The following is a 19,659-nucleotide window of genomic DNA, read 5'->3' on the forward strand; positions in this document are numbered from 1 at the left end:
TGGCTGAGCTCCAACACATGGCGGCCTCTAAAAAAATGTACTTGATTCCGCCTGGTGACGTCCATTTGTAGCTGTCATACGGAGGATTACTGAGATGCGGACGGGTTGAGACGACTGAAGAAACGTAAAATAAATAGATAAATGAGAAAACATGTGAATTCTTTGCAAAAACTGATGAGCCTGTTTGCTTTTCTTTGCATTGTTTTTGAAACCCTTTTTCTTCACTAAAACCGTATGGGTAAAAGGAAAAATTGACACAAATATGACACAGCTAATGCATTATAAGCGACGTGAATGCATTTCATACAATAATGGAAATGCACACAAAATAATACGAAGCATATGTCACAATCAGAAATGATAAATGCTGCAGGTTATTCTGTGGTATTCATGACAATGGAGCTCGTAGGGGCCTGGCAGCCATGACTTTCAATCTTTTCTTGCCCCTATGGCCAGGGGCGGATGCAGGATTTCGTCAAGGGGCTCATATATATATATATATATATATATATATATATATATATATATATATATATATAGGTCTATATATGTGTATATATATAGATATGTGTGAGTATTTACTTATTATATATGATAACATATACATATATATATATATATATATATATATATATATATTTACTTACTTATTCATTGATTTCATACATACGAAAGCTCATCTCACTGTGCACAGCCCTAACAGCCACGCGTGCTACGCATGCTCACGCACAGGGTTCACACATTTTCTACAGATCACGTAAAGTGCTGTGATCTTCAGGCTATGTGGTTCTGAACAACAGGCAAAATGAACTTGTGTTGTCTGCTAACAACCATCAAAACCGAACATGGGCTTGATTCTTAGCTTATGTATTTACGGCTAGCCGGCTGGGCGATGTAATCAGCTGATGGCTGATGATTAACGCAGGATTTTTCCTTTATTATAAAGGAGCACAACATATCCTCTCATTCAAAGTATGCTTAGAACGTGATGCATTAGCATAATAAGTGTCACGCACTCAATAACCCATGGAAATGACACATACGACGTCGGCGGCATGTAAAATTACGTTCGGTAATTGCGGGTAAAAATTCATCGGCGCATATTCACCTACTGCTCTAAGGCGAAAACACCATAAGCAATTGGACGAAACCCGAGCGATCATGGGTGCCACAGGAGGCCAACAAAGTGGCTCCCGTCAACAAGCATATGATCCTTAGAGCAAGCAAAAAGAACCCAAGACGAACGTGGTGGATCCCTAAACCACCGGTAGTGCCCTGGCAGGCTGACGTACGAAGGCCCACCCAGAGCGCAAGACCCTCTGAGCGAAGGGGAATTACCCAAGGCCATGAATTAAAACCCCTGTGCGATCAAGAGTGTAAGAGCATGTTAACAGAAAGAGTCTCGATAGGAGTGAGGAGTCCTCCGCAAATGAGATCAAAGGGAAATATTCCTCGATCAAGGTAGAGGGCCCCTGAGCATCGAGTGACTCTGTGCCTTACCTTATAAAGGCCCCAGCAACAGCACGCCTTGTGCTGTTGCTGGGGCCGTGTTGCTACGTGGAAGGTGTGCAACTCCGGTTCTTTCCACGCAAGTGGAAAGAACCGGAGACTAATATGAAGGGCCTCTAAGCAACTCAGTGTACCCTGGCATATGGGGCCCCGGAAAAGCGCATAGAGCATTACGGGTGAATGAGAACAATCTGTGGAGGAAAACCTAATCGATCAAGAGTGCCCAGGCATGGAAGCAGATAGCGTGCCAGCAGCAGCGTTGGGCCCTACGGGAAAATGCAAAGAAATCAAAACGCAACATGGAGAGCTCTCTAGCGATCAGATTGACCCAGCAAATGGACATATAGGGCCCGGGCAGCAGCATAAAGCCTCTGGACAGCGCAATGAGACCCAAAATTTTCCCCTAAGCAACACCTCTTCAAGCAAGGAAGAATTAACTTCGTCTGCTCATGAACTCTTTACTTTTGCTAGCAACTGTTCTTAGTCGTTTGTAGTCCAAAGGCGTCCAGTTTTGTTGTCAGAGAACTGCATCTGTTCGGTCGGTCATGGGCCCATTTAGAGTCTTCGGGTCCTCTCGGCATGGTCCATGGGGACATAACCCCGTGCCTCTCCTCCCCCCCCCCCCTTGCATCCGTCACCGGCCACAGAGCAGCATAATAGACGGGGCCCGCCAAGAACATGGGGCCATCCATTCAAATAATAAATATTTACGACCATATATGTAGGGCTTCCAACGATCGAGTGTGCCCGAGCAGGTTGAAATATAGGGTCCCCGTCAAGAGCGTAGGGCCCTCCATATCAATAGCAAGTACCCAAAATCCAGCTAAGTGAACCCGAATGATCGGGTGTGCCCGAGCAGGTTATCAGAGGCAGCCCGACAAGGGCGTAGGGCCTCCCATTCAAATAAGAAGTACCCAAAACCTAGTGCGGAGGGCCCCGAAAGATGGAGGGTACACGAGTAGATTATCAGATGGCCCTTACAGGAGTGTAGGGCCCTAAATTCAAACGCCAAAGACCCAATATGCAGGACCCCCAAACAATCCAGTGTAGCCGAGGAAGCAGAGGGCCCCCGACAAAGTGCGTTGGGCCCTCCATTCAGATAGGGAGTACCCAAGACACAATGTAGAGGGCCCCGGATATTCGAGTGTGCCCGAGCAGGTTAACAGATGGGGCCCCGGCAGGAGCGTATGGCCTTCCGTTCAAATATGAAATGCCCGCGACACGATATAGAGGCCCCCGAATAATCGAGTGCGCCAGAACAGGTTAACAACTGGGCTCCCCGAAAAAAACAAAAGGCCCTCCATTCAAAAAGGAAGTACCCAAAACCAAATGCAGAGATCTACCACGATCGATGGGCCCGAGCATCTTATCAGAAGGGGCCCCGACTAGAGCGTAAGACCCTTCATTCAAATAAGAATACCTAAAATCCGACACAGAGGGCCCCCGAAAGATGAATTGCACCCGAACACAATTGAATAGGCCCCTTCGGGGCCCAAGGGTGGGTGGGTGGGCATGGACCCGTGCCCCCCCTCCCCCTCCCTCTGGAGCCGCCCCCGCCTATGGCGATACATATTTATCTTCTTTAAAGGCAGATTCGGTTACCTCCTTTTTGTAGACACTCCTCTGGCTCTGATGGTATGGCGTTCAGAAAATGAACGTGATTGAATATTTTAGGAAGGCTCAAGAAATTCCCAGCAGTCTTGCCACCATCGTCACTCGCTGGGATCGCATTATAAGTCCCTGGATGAGGAGCCCGTCATTGGGCATTTACATGTGGCATTAGAAAATTGGTTGTTGGTCATATGACAATTTAATCGTGGTTCGCACGTGAGGCCCGATTGAAGAAACAAGTTCATGATCACACACGTTCTCGTCGTTTGATGAGGTCTCAGTTCCCTGACATAAAGGTGAGAGTGAGGCCTCTTCGGCATGCATAGTGCTAGAATGGGCGACCGAACCTATATAGCATCGCATGCTCTTAAATAGAAACAGCTTGTAAAGAGCTGAATCGTTCTATATGGGCAGTTACTGACAGACAATTAATGAAACTTTACATTTCTCGGCATCTTATGCTATCAGACTGTATTGTGGCGTCGAGCAGGTGCCTAAGGGATCAAACCATTACAGTGCTATACTGGCCCACTAATTTGGAGGCAAACAGTAGTCGAAAATAGAGGAAAGAACGTTTTGAACGTAACTATTGCAACGCAGATTGGATTGCGAAATGGATATTTGTTGTAATTTGATCTACAATCTAAACTTCATTAAAGAATTGGAGCCAGATCGAAGTGTTTTTCTCAAGAAGGGCTTACAAATCGGCTTGTGCCATCCTGCAACGCAGTCTTCCTGACACATGCTAATAACAAGTACTCAGAATGGTGGACAGCGGAAGCCGACAGGTAGTCTATCTCGTCCCGTACCGGCCTCCCAGCGCTCTCCTCGAAAGCGCATGATATCTGTCCGCTCCCACTAGCACCGCGAGCAGTCAGCCCCGGACATGCCAGAGATGTTCCGCGGCGGCTGAGCCGCTTTTGTCGCCCCTCCGCCTCCAGAGGCCCCGGCCGGCCATGCATGATGGACGAGGGGCCGGGCGCTCCTCGTCCCAGCGATCCGACGGCTGACAGACGCGCCCAGCAGTCGGGCTTGTTGCGCGGCCCGGCCTGCATTAGTGAACGAGCGACGCGCCGACTGGATTGGTGCCGCGCTGTGGCGACTGTCAAACGGGTGGCCGCCAACCCCTGTGGGCAATGTCTGGTCGGACGCCAATCAAGCAAGCGCACGCCGAGAGATCACTGCCGAATTACTGGACCGCTCTGGAAGAATGGCGTCTGCTCGGGATCTAAGGCGGGTGGTGCATACCTGACATGGTCGACAAGCTCCTGTGATGAGATGATCGTTCGTGTGTTAATAAGCCTGGCGCAAGCAGGCATTGGCGTTTGCTAAAAATTGTTCTGGAATTCCGTATGGACCGGGACATTCCATGCCTTCCACTAACAACTGTGTACTTTGTTCACAGCCCTGACGGTCAGCTATGAACTCCAGGACGGTTCGGACCAGGTCGTCGAGTACAGCCCCTTCCTAAATCGTTTTTTTCCTTCACGAAGCAGTTCCGCCCGATACGCGGACCCTAATGATCTGGGAAGTCGCGTGCCGCACGAAAATGCACGCTATGATTTAGGAGCAGACGTTGACGCCGAATTCGAGCTCGGACCTTCTGCGGAGCACGGCTATGGCTTGAAGTCGGCTGGGGACGACTGGATCAAGATCGGCCCGTCCCACGGCCAGGGATATGGCATTGACCTCTCCGGAGACGAATGGGCTGACCCATCGGCCTCACAGGTCAACTGGCCGGATCGCCACCGGCTTCATGAGGACTGGCCCGATTTCGATCAGCGCAAAAGCGACTGGGTTCAGCTCGGGCGCCCTGAACGGAACTGGTCTCCACTGAATGAGCAGCTCAAAGACCACCCCAGTCGAGGTCAGGACGAGTGGCTTAGCGGCGTCCAAAAGCGAGTCGAATGGTCCGCGCTCGACCAGACCCAAGACGACTGGTCCGCAGCGGATGCAATCCAAGACGACCGGTTTGACGACAGCGAGCCACAGAACGAACGATCCGATCCCAGACCGGCACAGCCCTCCCCATCGGAGGGTCACCTCCTGCCCCAGCCGGATGCCGGTCCCTCCTGGTCCGACGAGCGCTCGCCAGCCGCCGCCGGCGACGATGAAACCCGCCCAGCGCCCTCCCAGCAGGGCGGTGCGGCCACCCTGGACGCCATTCGCCAGGCTCTGCTGCGCCAGCCTCCGCGGGCGTCCGCTCCGGCCGCAGAGGAGCCGCGCGTGGCCGAAGTGCGGGCGCCGCCCCCGGCCGGCAAGGACCTGCCCCGGGCCGGGCAACTGCACTTAAGGAAGCGGCTGGCGACGGGCGGCGGCGGCGGCGGCGGCGGCGGCGGCGGGCGGCAGAACTACATGCCGTGGCTGCTGGTTGCCGCAATTGCCGTTGGAACGGTGGCCACCGTGCTCGCGGTGAGTACAGGGCTTTGGCCGGTTGATGCTGGAAAAGGCGTAGGGTAAGAGAGGAAGGACAGGGCGTGGGAAGCACGTGAAGGTGAATGAGAGAGAAACGGGAGAAGTATTGTATATAGGTTATATATATATATATATATATATATATATATATATATATATATATCAATGCATATGAGGAGCCATTGGGAGAAGGAGTGGAGGAGAGAGGACGAGGGGAAAAACCATTTAGTTGGAGGAAAAGAGATAGTACACGTCAAGTCAAACAACACCAATAGACTCCCATGCCCCCCCCCCCCCCCCACGGAATATGTGCTGCCAGCACCCATTTATTGCGGTTTAATGGTTGTTCAAGCTACGTTCACATCGGTAGATGACGATAACTAGCGGTTGGCCAGCAGACCGCCGCTTCCAGCCACCTCGGGGCCTCGTCGGACGACGGCCGACTGGCTCGAAGCCGGCTCTGATCAGGCTTGCTGTCAGCTCAGTCGGCATCGCTTGCGACGAGTGCCGCTGGGGTCCCGGGCCACTCACAGGCCGCGTGACCACCGAATGTTGCTGACGCACAGGGGAGAGCAGAGTAAGAGCGGCTCTCGCCGAGAAGCGCAGGAGAGGCAAGCGAGAGGGACAGGAGGGGCACAGGAGGCGACTTGGCCGACGAGGAGCAGAAGTAAGGGGTATTAGAGAGACGCAGGAGGGGTGCAATAGAAGCGCAGCATGGTTCGTTCCAAGCCGGCACAGAGTCCAAGTGCTCATGATTCGACGGCTGTGAAAAATATTCTCAGCGCAGAGGAGATGCTGGTTGGCGCTGGCACATGACCGGTCACCTCTGGAACTATCGTGGCAGCGGTCCGTGGAGAGAAGCAAAGCAAAATGAAGTGTAACAAGTTTTGCGTTTGGTTTGGATCCAAGCCAAATCACTAGGTAACAGAGCGTTGGAGCCGTGGGGATCGCGGGAGTGGCATACAACTTCTAGGAATGTTGCCACAAGCCAAACGAAAGCGTCATCTCTTGCATTTGTCAGATTTTGATGGCCGTGCCAGGCCTCGATGGCTGATTGGTGGATCTGTGCGGCATAAGCTCGAGATCCCGTGCAGTCAAATATAGGAATGCGATTATCGGCACTAAACTTCTAAGATTCTTCGGGTTAACCGTAGGCAAACTTTGGAGACTACTTTTGCTGGCGTCAGGAAATGAGGCGGTCGGGATGACGACATAAATCTTTCTAATCAGACACCGGCGGATCTCTACGTAAATCTGCATGTCTGCATTTCTTTGCTCTTTTTCTGGCCATTTGTTTGTTTATTCGTGTTTCTGTTCTGGCTTACTTGAGCCGTTGAAAAAAATGGCTGTTCGTAAATAGCACATTGAGAGTTTTACGGCGCATTGAGTGCTTACAACAGCGCATATATATATATATATATAATATATATATATATATATATATATATATATATATGTGTGTGTGTGTGTGTGTGTGTGTGTGTGTGTGTGTGTGTGTGTGTGTGGTGTGTGTGTGTGTGTGTGGTGTGTGTGTGTGTGTGTGTTGTGTGTGTGTGTGTGTGTGTGTGTGTGTGTGTGTGTGTGTGTGTGTGTGTGTGTGTGTGTGTGTGTGTGTGTGTGTGTGTGTGTGTGTGTGTGTGTGTGTGTGTGTGTGTGTGTGTGTGTGTGTGTGTGTGTGTGTGTGTGTGTGTGTGTGTGTGTGTGTGTGTGTGTGTGTGTGTGTGTGTGTGTGTGTGTGTGTGTGTGTGTGTGTGTGTGTGTGTGTGTGTGTGTGTGTGTGTGTGTGTGTGTGTGTGTGTGTGTGTGTGTGTGTGTGTGTGTGTGTGTGTGTGTGTGTGTGTGTGTGTGTGTGTGTGTGTGTGTGTGTGTGTGTGTGTGTGTGTGTGTGTGTGTGTGTGTGTGTGTGTGTGTGTGTGTGTGTGTGTGTGTGTGTGTGTGTGTGTGTGTGTGTGTGTGTGTGTGTGTGTGTGTGTGTGTGTGTGTGTGTGTGTGTGTGTGTGTGTGTGTGTGTGTGTGTGTGTGTGTGTGTGTGTGTGTGTGTGTGTGTGTGTGTGTGTGTGTGTGTGTGTGTGTGTGTGTGTGTGTGTGTGTGTGTGTGTGTGTGTGTGTGTGTGTGTGTGTGTGTGTGTGTGTGTGTGTGTGTGTGTGTGTGTGGTGTGGTGTGTGTGTGTGTGTGTGTGTGTGTGTGTGTGTGTGTGTGTGTGTGTGTGTGTGTGTGTGTGTGTGTGTGTGTGTGTGTGTGTAATGCCTTTGTTGCTGATCCAAACACTGTAAAACTTGCCCAAAGTGGTTCAGTGCCGAAGAATTTAAGATAGTTCTGTTCGCACCGGTCAAGTTATCATGAGATAAAACCGTTGCTAGTGTTTTAGCCATTATACTGTACAGCGTTCTCTACAGATCCCAAGTAGCGAAGCACCCGCGATGTTAACGTTTTCCCACAAAGAAAGGATGCACCCAATTACGAGCACACTTTGCCATACGGCATTGAGCGTAACAAATAACCGGTTAGATTTTTTTTCTTAAGATGGCAAGAAGCCGTTCGCAGCATATGACACAATTATCGTCTGGAGAATCGCTGTTTCCGCATCCGTCGCCGTACCCCTGTTAACCGCAGGCCCGACCTTTGGCTAATGGGCTGCGACCGACAGGCGGAGCTGAACAGATAAGGAACGCTCTCTAAGTCCGAACTCCAACCAAAGGTTTACGTGCAACGACGGCCGTCGGCCGCAAATCCGGGCCCGTTCGCAAAACATGATCTTATTCTAGGTGGCTATCGAGCGAGTCAACTTGTGTCAACTTTTGGGTGGACTAGTCATTTATTCGGCGGGAAACCAACCCGCGCGAAACCACATTTCATCGTTAGGAACGTCGCAGACATCACAATGCCGGGAAGGTCAGAAAGCTGGGAAGCTCAGTGTTGGCCCAACAAACTTGCCATCGGGCACTTGCTGTGTGATAGGGAATCACCTCTGCTGGCTGGTTTTACGTCAGAGGAGATATAATCAAGTAGGCGTTTATTCATGCATGGATAGTAAGCATGAGTCTGGCGAATATTTTCATTTTAAACGACATCCATTAACGCTAGCAGATGACAATAGTTCCTTTGATTGTCATTTCATGCTTTTGTGATGGTACTATGGGACATACAAAAGGTAAAATTGTACCAATAAAGAATTTGATGAAAAAGGTAGACAGCTACGTCTTGACAGACCATCCCTTAAGCTATATCATCTCATTCTTTTGCATTAGATTGGATCCGCGTTGGGCTGTGTTGCTGTCATTACAATACTTTCATCACACTATCTCCACTCATTTGATATCTTACCGGGAGCTTTATCTTTCCGCTGTAACAGCCTTGCAAAGTTTGATTCTAACACTGGGCCATTGGAAGGCTACTGGCACCGTGCGCTTCTTTCAATATAGCATTTGTATCGCCACAGCAAAATAAGTTCTCTGCTGTTCACGATTTCTTTAAGGGGGATTTTAAGCTAGCCCGTTCCTGGATCTTGTAAAAAATGAAATGATAGTGCCTTTTTGTAAGGCCTTATCTCCTCAAGTGCTGTACGCATCATGAAAATTTAGGAGGCCGACATATCACAAAAAGAGGCGTTCCATATTCCACGCCAACTACGCACCAATGTACTCCGACAGCCCGTACCACAACCCACTCAGCCTCTGCAATCCTCAGGGAATGCTGCCCCCTCATCGCCACTCGCCAACCCCGCCTCTCAGTCAACGCCCCCTGGCGCCGGCGGCGGCTGGTCTCACCGGCGACGAGTCCGCGCCAGGGGCCGGCCTGACAACGGGCCGGTGGCAGTACCGCCGGCGGCACCGCGAGGTGGCGGACCGTGGGAGCTCTGCCACGTGCCACCACCGGCAGCCATGACGGACGGACGGCCGGCCCAGTCCCCGCCGCCGACCCGGCCTGATGCAGAGCGACAGGCAGGCCGGCAACCGACCGGTACTCGTACCTGCTGCGGGCTGCGAGCGGCGGGGTCGGGAGCCGGGAATGGCCAGGGACGACAAAGTTTGGGAACTACTGAGGACGGCAGGGATTGGAGCAACAGGGCTGGGCACTGAGGGCGGCAGGGCTGGGCATTGGGAACGGCAGGGCTGGAATCTGGAGATGACAGGGCTTGGGGAATAGGGAAGGCAGGGCTTGCGCACTAAGGAAGGCAAGGCTGGGAACTGGGGGCGGCAGGGCAAGGGGACAAGAGACGGCAGGGCTGTGGACGGCAGGGGTGATCACTAGGGACGGCACGGCTGGGGGACGGCACGGCTGGGAGACGGCAGAGCTGGGGACGGCAGGGCTGGGGGACGGCAGAGCTGGGGACGGCAGGACTGGGGACGGCAGGGCTTGCGACGGTATGGCTGGGGACTGGGAAGACAGGGTTGGTAAAGGCCGCGGCTCGGCTCGGTCTGGGCTGCTATATGTTCAGCGGTGTTTACCTGGGGGCAGGCTCCGGCAGGGCGAACAGTGCATAGGACGCTGGTGGTGCCTGAAGGCTATGCCGGGCGTAGGGTGATACATGACATAGCCAAAAGCCCGAACGATCTAAATATTCGGTGCACAAGAATACTCAATGTATTTTACTCTGATGTGTCACTTCACGCAGATATCGCTTGAAGGTCAAACTATCGCTCGGTCAAAAGGTCAAACTGACCGGAACAAGCTGCAGCCGCGGCCAGCGAACGATTTATTGCCCTACCTTCACTGCCCTGGTGCGGTGAACTGTCCAGATACAAGACAAATTGACTCAGCAGGTGTCTAGCCGTCAGTTTGCTAACCAAGGCGGATAGAGCAACAGCGATGAAGCAAAAGGGCACTGTTTGATTTGTTTTTCAGCACCATTCACCAAATTTTCATCAGTTTTTTATCTTCAAAACATGTCACAAGAATGTCTCATTCGCCGTTGGGCGTGACAAGGAAACATAGTTTTTGGTTCACAGCTGATGACCCAGTGGGCGAAAGCCAGAAAAGAATGGTTAGTTCCACGCGGCTCGCTGAAACCAAATTTGTTGTCAGGGATATCATATGAGCACCGCAGGTAAATGACACACGCGTATATTTTCAGGCTCAATGATTTATATGAATGATATACTGCGCACTTTTAATTCACGGCTTAAGCCCAAACGAGAATATCTATAGATAGCCTTAATGTTTTAAAAAAATTGGTGAGCCTTATTTACCTCAGCATGTATTTATGTCTTCCATCAGACCATCCACAATGAAACGTGGCTATAACGACCCCGGGTCAAAAGTACAAAATATAAAAACCTGCACTGCAAACACAAGACATGAAACACACAAACAGACAAATATTCACCGGCTATCAATAGAATCAGTGTGCTCTCACCACGCGTACAAAACACCGCCGCGCCAGTCGTGTAACGTCGGCTGGCAGTGCATTGGCCTGAGCTGTCGCTAAATCGGGCACAAACGTGCAGCAAAAACCCGAGACGCTCTGTTTTTCACATCATTAGTCAATCACTGGAGCAGCAGTATTTTGGTGTTATTCTCTCAGCCGAGGGTTGGGCATGAGGCCAGGCGCGGTACCGAGCGAGAAAATGGCTCATCTCCTGGGACCGTCAGCACCGGACGCAGGAAACACTCGCTCAGGTCGTTAAGGATGCGGCTGGCAGCACCAGCAGACATGTGCATATTTGGATGGGTTTGTATGGGATGCATATTCGGCGGCTCGTTGGACTGGTTCTTGCCAGCCCTGATGGGTCTTCTTGCGTCTAACTAATGTTATGACGTCAATGACGTTAACAGTAAGGGTTTCAACAGACGGTCTGTGGGCTGGGTCTTGTCAGGGACTTTGGTCCACCAGGCTAGTGAGCCTTGTAAAATAACAGGAAATGAAGTGTATGTGTCATAATGAGTTTCGCCAGAACATAGAGGAACACTTGGCATTGCCTGATACGGAAAAGGACTGGGTGTAACCTGATGAGGCAATTATGTGAGTTGCCAATAGAACATTTTTTTGTAGTCACAGTTGCCAAATTTTACCATACTAACCGCACTTAAGCTTTATAATCCATGCAAATGTGAAGCGTGTCTCTTCTTGTGAGCCTATGAACCTCTTTTAAGACCGAGTAGCAATCTAAGCGTTAGATCTCGAGCACTAGGGGAAGTAGGGCATATGAATGATAAGTCTCAGTTTCTGGCGTCAGCATGTCTCGGGGGAAGAAGTGTCTCGGAACAGTGGAGTTAACAACCCCGAGCAGCCATGCGTGACAACAATATCGTAGCCTGCTCCAGTTTCCTTCTCTTCCCAGAGAACTATCCCGTCCGCAGTAGATCCTGACGAGCTTCTTTAACCGAGCCAACCCAGCGACGGTGGTTTGAGTGCGCACCTCTCGGCGTTTTCCCAGCGCCGGACGATATTGAGCAAGCCCTTCAGCCCCACTCGGCCGAACGGAGCGTGCCGGCGTAAGTGCCTCGCCACTCCGTCCGTGACACGCTCGCGGGACCGTAACGGGCCGAGCCTGTGGTCCCCGCCCGTGAAGCCACCACTCCCGGCTGCACAAAGCTAAAGGTCGCGCCCGAGTCTCAGCGGTTCACTCAACTCGCTGACCACTTCTTCTAGGCACGTTCCGGGAGTGCTTCAGGCAGTAAAAAGGTTGTGAAATGAGCTTGCAGTAGCCTCTAAAGCTGCGGTAATTTCCAGGCTGCCGGCCAGTATTGTATTCTGGGCTCGACATCCACTCCGGTGCTATAAAATGCCCACCTGAATGTCACTGCCTTCTGTGGCTACTGGCTTCGACAAACGAGGTGCGACAAAGCTGCAGCGATTTCTTTGTGCAGCCGACTGAAGGTTCGCATGCTAAATAAAGGCAGGATTTTAAGCATATCTTGCAACCAAAATATGCGTTGCAAGGTGTATTACCACATCAGTGGTAGCGTGCATCTCCAGCGTTTCTGAGGAACTTTCCAAATTGTAAACACCTGACCTCAGGCTCAATTACGGGCCACAAATGCCCTGTGGCGGGCCCCGGGACATCACGGCAGGTCCCACTTAACAGCACTTACTGCTACTGGCTGATTTTCCCGACAGTGCCTTTTACTGGCACGACTCAACCGAGGCGCGGAGCGAATGAATGTAATAATTCGCAAACGGCCTGTGGTTATGTTATTAATTCAGCAGAATGTTTTGCCTTTGTACCATATTGTCTTGAGAAGGGATGACGCAAAAAGCCTTCCAACTTCTAAGGAATCAGACTATTTCACATCTGTATGCAAGTTGCAATATCCTTGAGTTGCTCTTAGCTTACCACAATTCCATGCACCCCGCTGGTCTTTGGACGGGATATATATATATATATATATATATATATATATATTTATATATATATATATATATATATATATATATATATATATGTATATATCATAATATCGAGTTGTTTGAGCGAAGCTGGTTTTCCGCCACCTCAGCTGAGAGCCTGACCGCGATGGAATCCGAGCCGCCTGCAGGCGAAGGCTCTCTCAATGCTGTGCCCCGAGAGCTGGTTAGTCTTCTATCCGCCTCTTCAGCATTGCGTCGTGAGAGCTGTAAGGTGGGGTAGCAGGGGAGGGGAGGGGTGCAGTCACGTCACAGGCGCACATGCCCAGCAACCACTCACAACACTCGACCACTAGGCACGCCAGTTCGGTTTACACGGGCGATCTCTTCCGGTGGTGTGTGTATGGGATGGCAGAACTGATGGTGGGTCTTAGTTATGCTTCAAACTGCGAGGACTCAATGGAATAAAGACGTGTAATGACGCTTATCGTAAGCCTTTTCATTGGCAAATCATCGCCATTCCACTTTTATGCTTAAAAGGGAAATGGCCATGACTTAATGAAATACAGAGACGTGCAATGACGTTTCTCATAAGCTTTTATATTGGCAAGTGATGTTTTGTTAGCTGCGCTGTAAGATCGGACAAGCAAGTAAGAAAATGAGATAACCTCGAAGGCAAACAGCTTCTAGCGTCAAACCGAGGACAAAAACCCGATTCATAGCGTGGGAATATGAGCCGACCCGACACTACACGCTTATCACAGGCTCACGACTCATGACGGCAGCGGCCATCAGTTATCAGGAAAACACGTCACAAGCGCAACCTGAACCAATGAGCCACTGTCGGGGCTGCGGTGATTCTCCATGCCGCGCGCTCCACACGCCTTCGCTCCTGTCAGCCCGTAACAGCAATCAGAAGCTCCGCACTGGCCACAGGCGCCGCGTCAACTCAACGCTCCGTCGCCGCCGTCAACGGTGCCCTGTCGCTGGAACCGGCCGTCCCAGTGCGGAGAGTCCCAGTCCCGGTCTTACGACAGCGATCGGGGTGGCCCCGGGCCATGCATGCCGTTTGGTTGATGCCAGCAGCGCGCAAACAGAAGCCCGGCCAGTACAGGACCAGCCGTGGATGGGGCGGACACACCGCACCCCAGGCGCTGACGGGTGACGGCACCACGCTCGCAGCCGAGTAAATAGCTTAGGAAATAAAAAGTTGAATTGACTGCATGGCAGACGCCATTGCTGAAGCTCGTGGCCACCGGACAACAGCACAGCGTGGCAACCGGCGTGCTCCGCGCGGAGGCAGACGAGCAAACGAAAACGCCGACGTCCGGTGCGCGCTCACGTGAAGCCCACCAGCCGCCGGCAGCAGAATTGTGTGGAAAAGCTGGCTGGTTCGGACGGGAGTTAGCCCGCCGTCGGCTCCCGCGAGAGCCTCGCGCACACGGGCCGCGTTATTGGACAACGCCGGGGCGGCGGCGCGATCAGCCAGCTGCGCCGCCATTGGCCGTCGACGGCACCGCGCGCTGACTGGTGGCGTTCGTTAGCGCCATTCAAGCGGCGCCGAATGCTGGTCGTAATTCGCACACTGTTTCCGGAATGTGGTAGGCATGCTTACCGTTATGGAAGGGCGGCCCTTTTGAGCGCTCGGTCCGAGTGGTGAAGTCCTCTTTTCACTTGATGAGGTGCTCCCGGACTGGGTAGTGAGAGAGCCTTTGAACACGGAAACTTCACCGAACTGTTGGTCGCAGTTTACGAGTGGTACGTCGTCGGGACCGAATTTTAGAGAGCTTGAGATAAACAGACCTTTCAGAATATCTCGCTCAACCTCCGGAAAGTTCATGGCCTGCGGTGTCAGTCGTTTTCACAAAGCTTATTAGTCTTGTAATATTGCGGTGTAGTGCATTTTAACATCGTAATAGTGTAATGCCATTGAATTGTTACCCAATGGAAAGAGTAAATAACACTTTCATTTCAATAATTATGGGCTCGCTCTGCAGGGACGGATCCAGGATTTCGTCAAGGGGGGGGGGGCACCATGCAATATTGTGGGGGCCGCTAGGTTTGGCCGCAAAATATCCTTGCGTACAGGTCAGTACATTTTAAGACAAATAATACGTAACATGAATTATATATATATATATATATATATATATATAGATACATGTATACGCATATATATATATATATATATGTGTGTGTATTTATATATATATATATATATATATATATATATTGGCAGAATTCTTTCTTTCATACATGTTTGATTAAAAATAACTGCTGACTCAGCATTGACGAGCTTTTTGACGCATCGTTCTAGTTCCCGGGCCTTTGACTTGGCATCAGCGCTTAGATTGAAGATGGTTCGCACAAAATTACTTATATATTCATCGCTCCTAACATTCTAACATTTCGAGATCCTATCTCACCATCGAAGACTGAATGGCACAATAAGTAAGTTTTGAATTTTAAAGGATGAATAATTGTGCACTACTGTTGAAAAACATCTTTTGATACGCTTTTTTGTATAATCCTGCATTCAGAATTTATAAGAATCAGACAGATCTTAGTGAACAACGATTTTTCAGATTCTGAGGTTGAAAACGAAATACAACGACATATGACAAGACACTTTGACAGCAAACCAAGACGATACATCCAACCAATCGTCAAACTGTACTATCAAAATCAAATGACATCTGCCCACAAACAAGACGAAAAAGCTTCACGGGAAATTTTCTCTCGACATGTTAAAGGCAAAAACGACCACAAAATAGACATCGTCATTTATTGTCGTTATAAGAAATATCTAACTTTCGTATGAAAAACAGCCCAGACAAACATGACAAACCAAAATCCACCAATGCAGTGTATCAATTCAGATGCAACATCGAAGACTGCAAACTTCGTTCCATACACTATACTGTTGTGACCACAACGACACTCTCACGACGCCTGACAGTGCACTTACGTGACAGGGCACCTCTAGATCACATGCGACGCGAACACGACATGACATTGACACGACAACAACTGACAGACAACACCAACATTTTACGGGCGTGCAATTACAGAAGACGTCTTCAAATCTGGGAAAGCATACTCATTAACGAACTCTCTCCGGCCCTAAACAGACAGACAAATTCTTGCACAACTCTTGAACTATTAGGTGGTGGGCGGTGAGCACTATTGATGTGATTGCGGCAATAGTGTTCCCATTATGAGTGTTTCCTTTATGTATCAGTGTGAAAATAGGATTCTGTCTTACTTCAGTTAGTTGTGCTTCATTTATGTTCTCCGTACCAAAAGATGTTTTTCAACAAAGTGCACAATTTTTATCCTTGAAACTCAAAACTTATTTCTTGTGCCATTTAGTATTCTCCGACGATGAGACAGGATCTCGAAACGTTGAATGTAAGGAGCGATGAATATATGAGTACTTTAGTGCGAGCAATCTTTAATCTAAGGGATGATGCCAAGTCAAAGGCCGGAAACTAGACCGATGCGTCAAAAAGCGCGTCAATACTCTTTCAGAAGTTATTTTTAATCAAACATATATGTGCATATATATATATATATACATATAAAGTCCACCAATGTAGTGTATCAATTCAAATGCAACATCGAAGACTGCAAACTTCGTTCCATACACTGGAACGATAATACATATATATATATATATATATATATATATATATACATATATATATATATATGATAAATACGGAAGCCCATCTTACTGTGTGCAGCCCTATGAAGCTAGGCATGTTACGTACGCATGCACATGGAGCTCATTCATGTTCCACAGATCTTGTTAAATCCTGTGATTTTGAGGCCAAGTATTTCGGAACAACACGCAAAATTAACTCGAGTTGGTTGCTGACAACCATCAGAACCAAGCACAGACTTGATTCCCAGCTTCTGTACGGCTAGCCGGCTGGGTGATGCAATCAGCTGATGACTGATGGCTAATGCACAATTTTTCCTTCGTTATGAAGAAACACAAATATCTTAGCATTCAAAATACGTTAAGAGCGTGATGCACTAGCGTAATAAGTGTCACACACTCAAACGACAGTGGGAATGACACACGTGATGTCGGCGGCACGTAATATCACGGTTGACAATTGAGCATAAAAATTCATCGGCGCATATCCGACTGCCGCTCTAAGGCGAAAGCTCCAAGACCAATAGGGACGGAACCTGAGCCATCATAGGTGCCTCAGGAGGCTAAAAAAGTGGCCCCCGTCAACATGTATAGGCTCCTCAGAGCAATCGAAAAGAACCCAAGACCAACGTGGTGGGCCCCGAAACGATCGGTAGTGCCCCGGCAGGCTGACGTATAAGGCCCAGGCCAGATCACAGTACCCTCTAAGCAAAGGAAATTATCCAAGACCATGAGTACGATGTGCGACCATGTACGATCAAGAGTGCACGGGCAAGCTAAGAGAAAGAGCCTCGATGGCAGTGAAAAGTCTTCCGCAAATGGGATCGAAGAGAAAAAGCTCTCGATCAAAGGAGAGGGCCCTTGAGCATCAGGTGTCTCGGTGCCTTACCTTTTAAGCGCCCCAGAAATAGCACAAGGCCTTCCAGGCATGTCGACAGCACCCGATACTTATTTGAAAGGCCCTGAACAACTAGTTGTACCCTGGCATATGGGACCCCGGAAAAAGCATGTAGAGCCTTTCGGGCGAATGGGAAGAATCCGTGGAGGAAAACCTGCATCGACCGAGAGTGCCCAGACATGGAGGCAGATAGCGTCCCAACGGCAGCGTTAGGCGCTACGAGAAAGTGCAAAGAGATCAAGGGAAACGTGGAAAGCTGCTTGGCGATGAGCTTGACCCGGCAAATGGACATGCAGGGCCATGGCAATAAACAGCGTAATGCCTCTAGACAGAGCAATGGGCCCCAAAAGGTCCCCCAAGCAACACCTTCTCAACCAGTGAAGAGTTAACTTCATCTGCTTATGAACTCTTTAATTTTACTAGCAATTGTTATCGGTCGTCTGCAGGTACAAAGGCGTCCAATTTTCTCGTGTTTTGTTGTCTGTAGAAAACTGCGTCCGTTCGCTTGGTTATGGATTCCTCCGGAGCCTTTAGATCCCCTCGGCATGGCCCATGGCGGCATGGTCCCGTGCCTTGAGCCACCTTCTGCGTGCGCCACCGTCCTGAGCACCTTAACAGATGGGGTTCGCCAAGAACACACGGCCATCTACTCAGATGATAAATACTCACGACACAACGTGTAGGGTTCCGGCCTATCGAGTATGTCCGAGCAGGTTAACATATACGGCCCCCGTCAAGAGCGTAGATCCCTCCATCCAAGTGGGAAGTACTCAAGACCCAATGTAGAGAGCCCAGAATGATCGAATGTACCCAAGCAGGTTAACAGATAGGGCTCCCAACAAAAACGTAGGGCCCTCCATTCAAATAAGAAAACCCAAGACCCAAGGAAGAGGGTCCCCGAATGATCGAGTGTGCCACAGCAGGTTAACATATAGGGTCAGGAGCATAGGGCCCTTCACTTAAAAAGGAAACACCCAAGACCCGATGTAGAGGGCCCCCAAATGATCGCGTGTGCCCGGGCACATCATTAGATGGCTCCGACAGGGGTGTAGGGCCTAAATTCAAACACCATGACCCACTACACAGAGCCCCGAACACTCCAGCGCGACCGAGGAGGCGAACAGGTGGGTTCCCGACAAGTGCGCAGGGCCCTCCATTTAAATAGGAAATACCCAGGACACAATACGGGGGGCCCCGAATAATCGAATGTGTCCGAGTATGTCAACAGATGGGGCCCCCGACAAGAGCGTAGGGCCTTCCGTTCAAATATGCAATGTCCACAACACGATGTAGCGGGCCTCGAATAATCAAATGCGTCAGAGCAGGTTTACAGATAGGGCGCGTAAAAAGAGGAGGAACCTCCATTTAAATGCGAACTACCCAAAACTAAATGTAGGGGTCCCTCAACGATCGAATGGGCCTGATCATCTTGTCAGAAAGGGCCCTGAAAAGCGTAAAGCTCTCCATTTAAATAAGAAGTACCCAAAACCAAGTGCGGCGGGCCCCGAAAGATGGAGTGTACTCGAGCAGGTTATCAGATGACCCCACTAAGAGCACTGGACCCTAAATTCAAACACTAAGACCCAATGTACAAGTCCCCCGAACAATCCAGCCTGGCCGAGGAAGCAAACAGAGGGGGCCCCGACAAGTGCGTAGGGCCCCCATTGAAATAGGACGTGTCCAAGATCCAATGGAGGGGGCTCCCGAACGATCAAATGTGCCCGAGCAGGTTATCAGATAGGCCCCCACAAGACCGTAGGTTCCCCTCCCCAAAGTAAGGTAAGAAGCACCCAAGACCCAATGTGGAGGATCCCCAAACGACCGAGTGTGCCCAAACAATCTATGAGATGGGCCCCCAATAAGAGCGTGGGGCCCTAAGCATGCGACAGAGAGCTGGAAGTGCCCTAGACCAATGTAGGGGGTCCCTAAGTATATCGCGGGGTGTGTCGGTAGGTTAACCGAAACCCACGTAAAGGGCCCCTAAGCAACCGAGAGTACTCAGGCAGGTTAAGATATGGGGTCCCGCTTATCGTCCACAGAGCCTTTCTGGTGAGTGGGAAGAATCCGTGGAAGGGCGCTTGATTGACAAGATTGCCCTGGCACGCTAGCAGGAAGGGCCCGGCAACAGCGCAGAGTTCTCCGAGCAAATGCAAAGAAATGAAGGACAACGTGGAAGGCTCTTTAACGATCGGAATGACCCTGCAAGTGTGCATATAGGTCCCCCGGAAACAGTATAGGGCCCCTAGACGGTGTAATGAGGCTTAGAATTCCCA

General features: G+C 50.1%; 1 protein-coding gene across 1 annotated transcript in view; it reads left to right on the forward strand.

The window, feature by feature from the left end:
* The first annotated feature begins 5,461 nt into the window (after positions 1-5,461).
* The window catches only part of LOC119107309 (tyrosine-protein phosphatase non-receptor type 5), a 73,437-nt gene continuing 59,239 nt past the window's right edge, over positions 5,462-19,659 (forward strand). Inside the window, exon 1 of the mRNA XM_037230733.1 lies at positions 5,462-5,532. Coding sequence (XP_037086628.1) covers positions 5,476-5,532 — 57 coding nt within the window. The 5' untranslated portion in view covers positions 5,462-5,475. The remainder of the gene's footprint in view (positions 5,533-19,659) is intronic.

This window comes from Pollicipes pollicipes, unplaced genomic scaffold (genome assembly GCF_011947565.3).
Source record: "Pollicipes pollicipes isolate AB1234 unplaced genomic scaffold, Ppol_2.1 Scaffold_6686;HRSCAF=7923_pilon_pilon_pilon, whole genome shotgun sequence".
Classification (NCBI taxonomy): domain Eukaryota; kingdom Metazoa; phylum Arthropoda; class Thecostraca; order Pollicipedomorpha; family Pollicipedidae; genus Pollicipes; species Pollicipes pollicipes.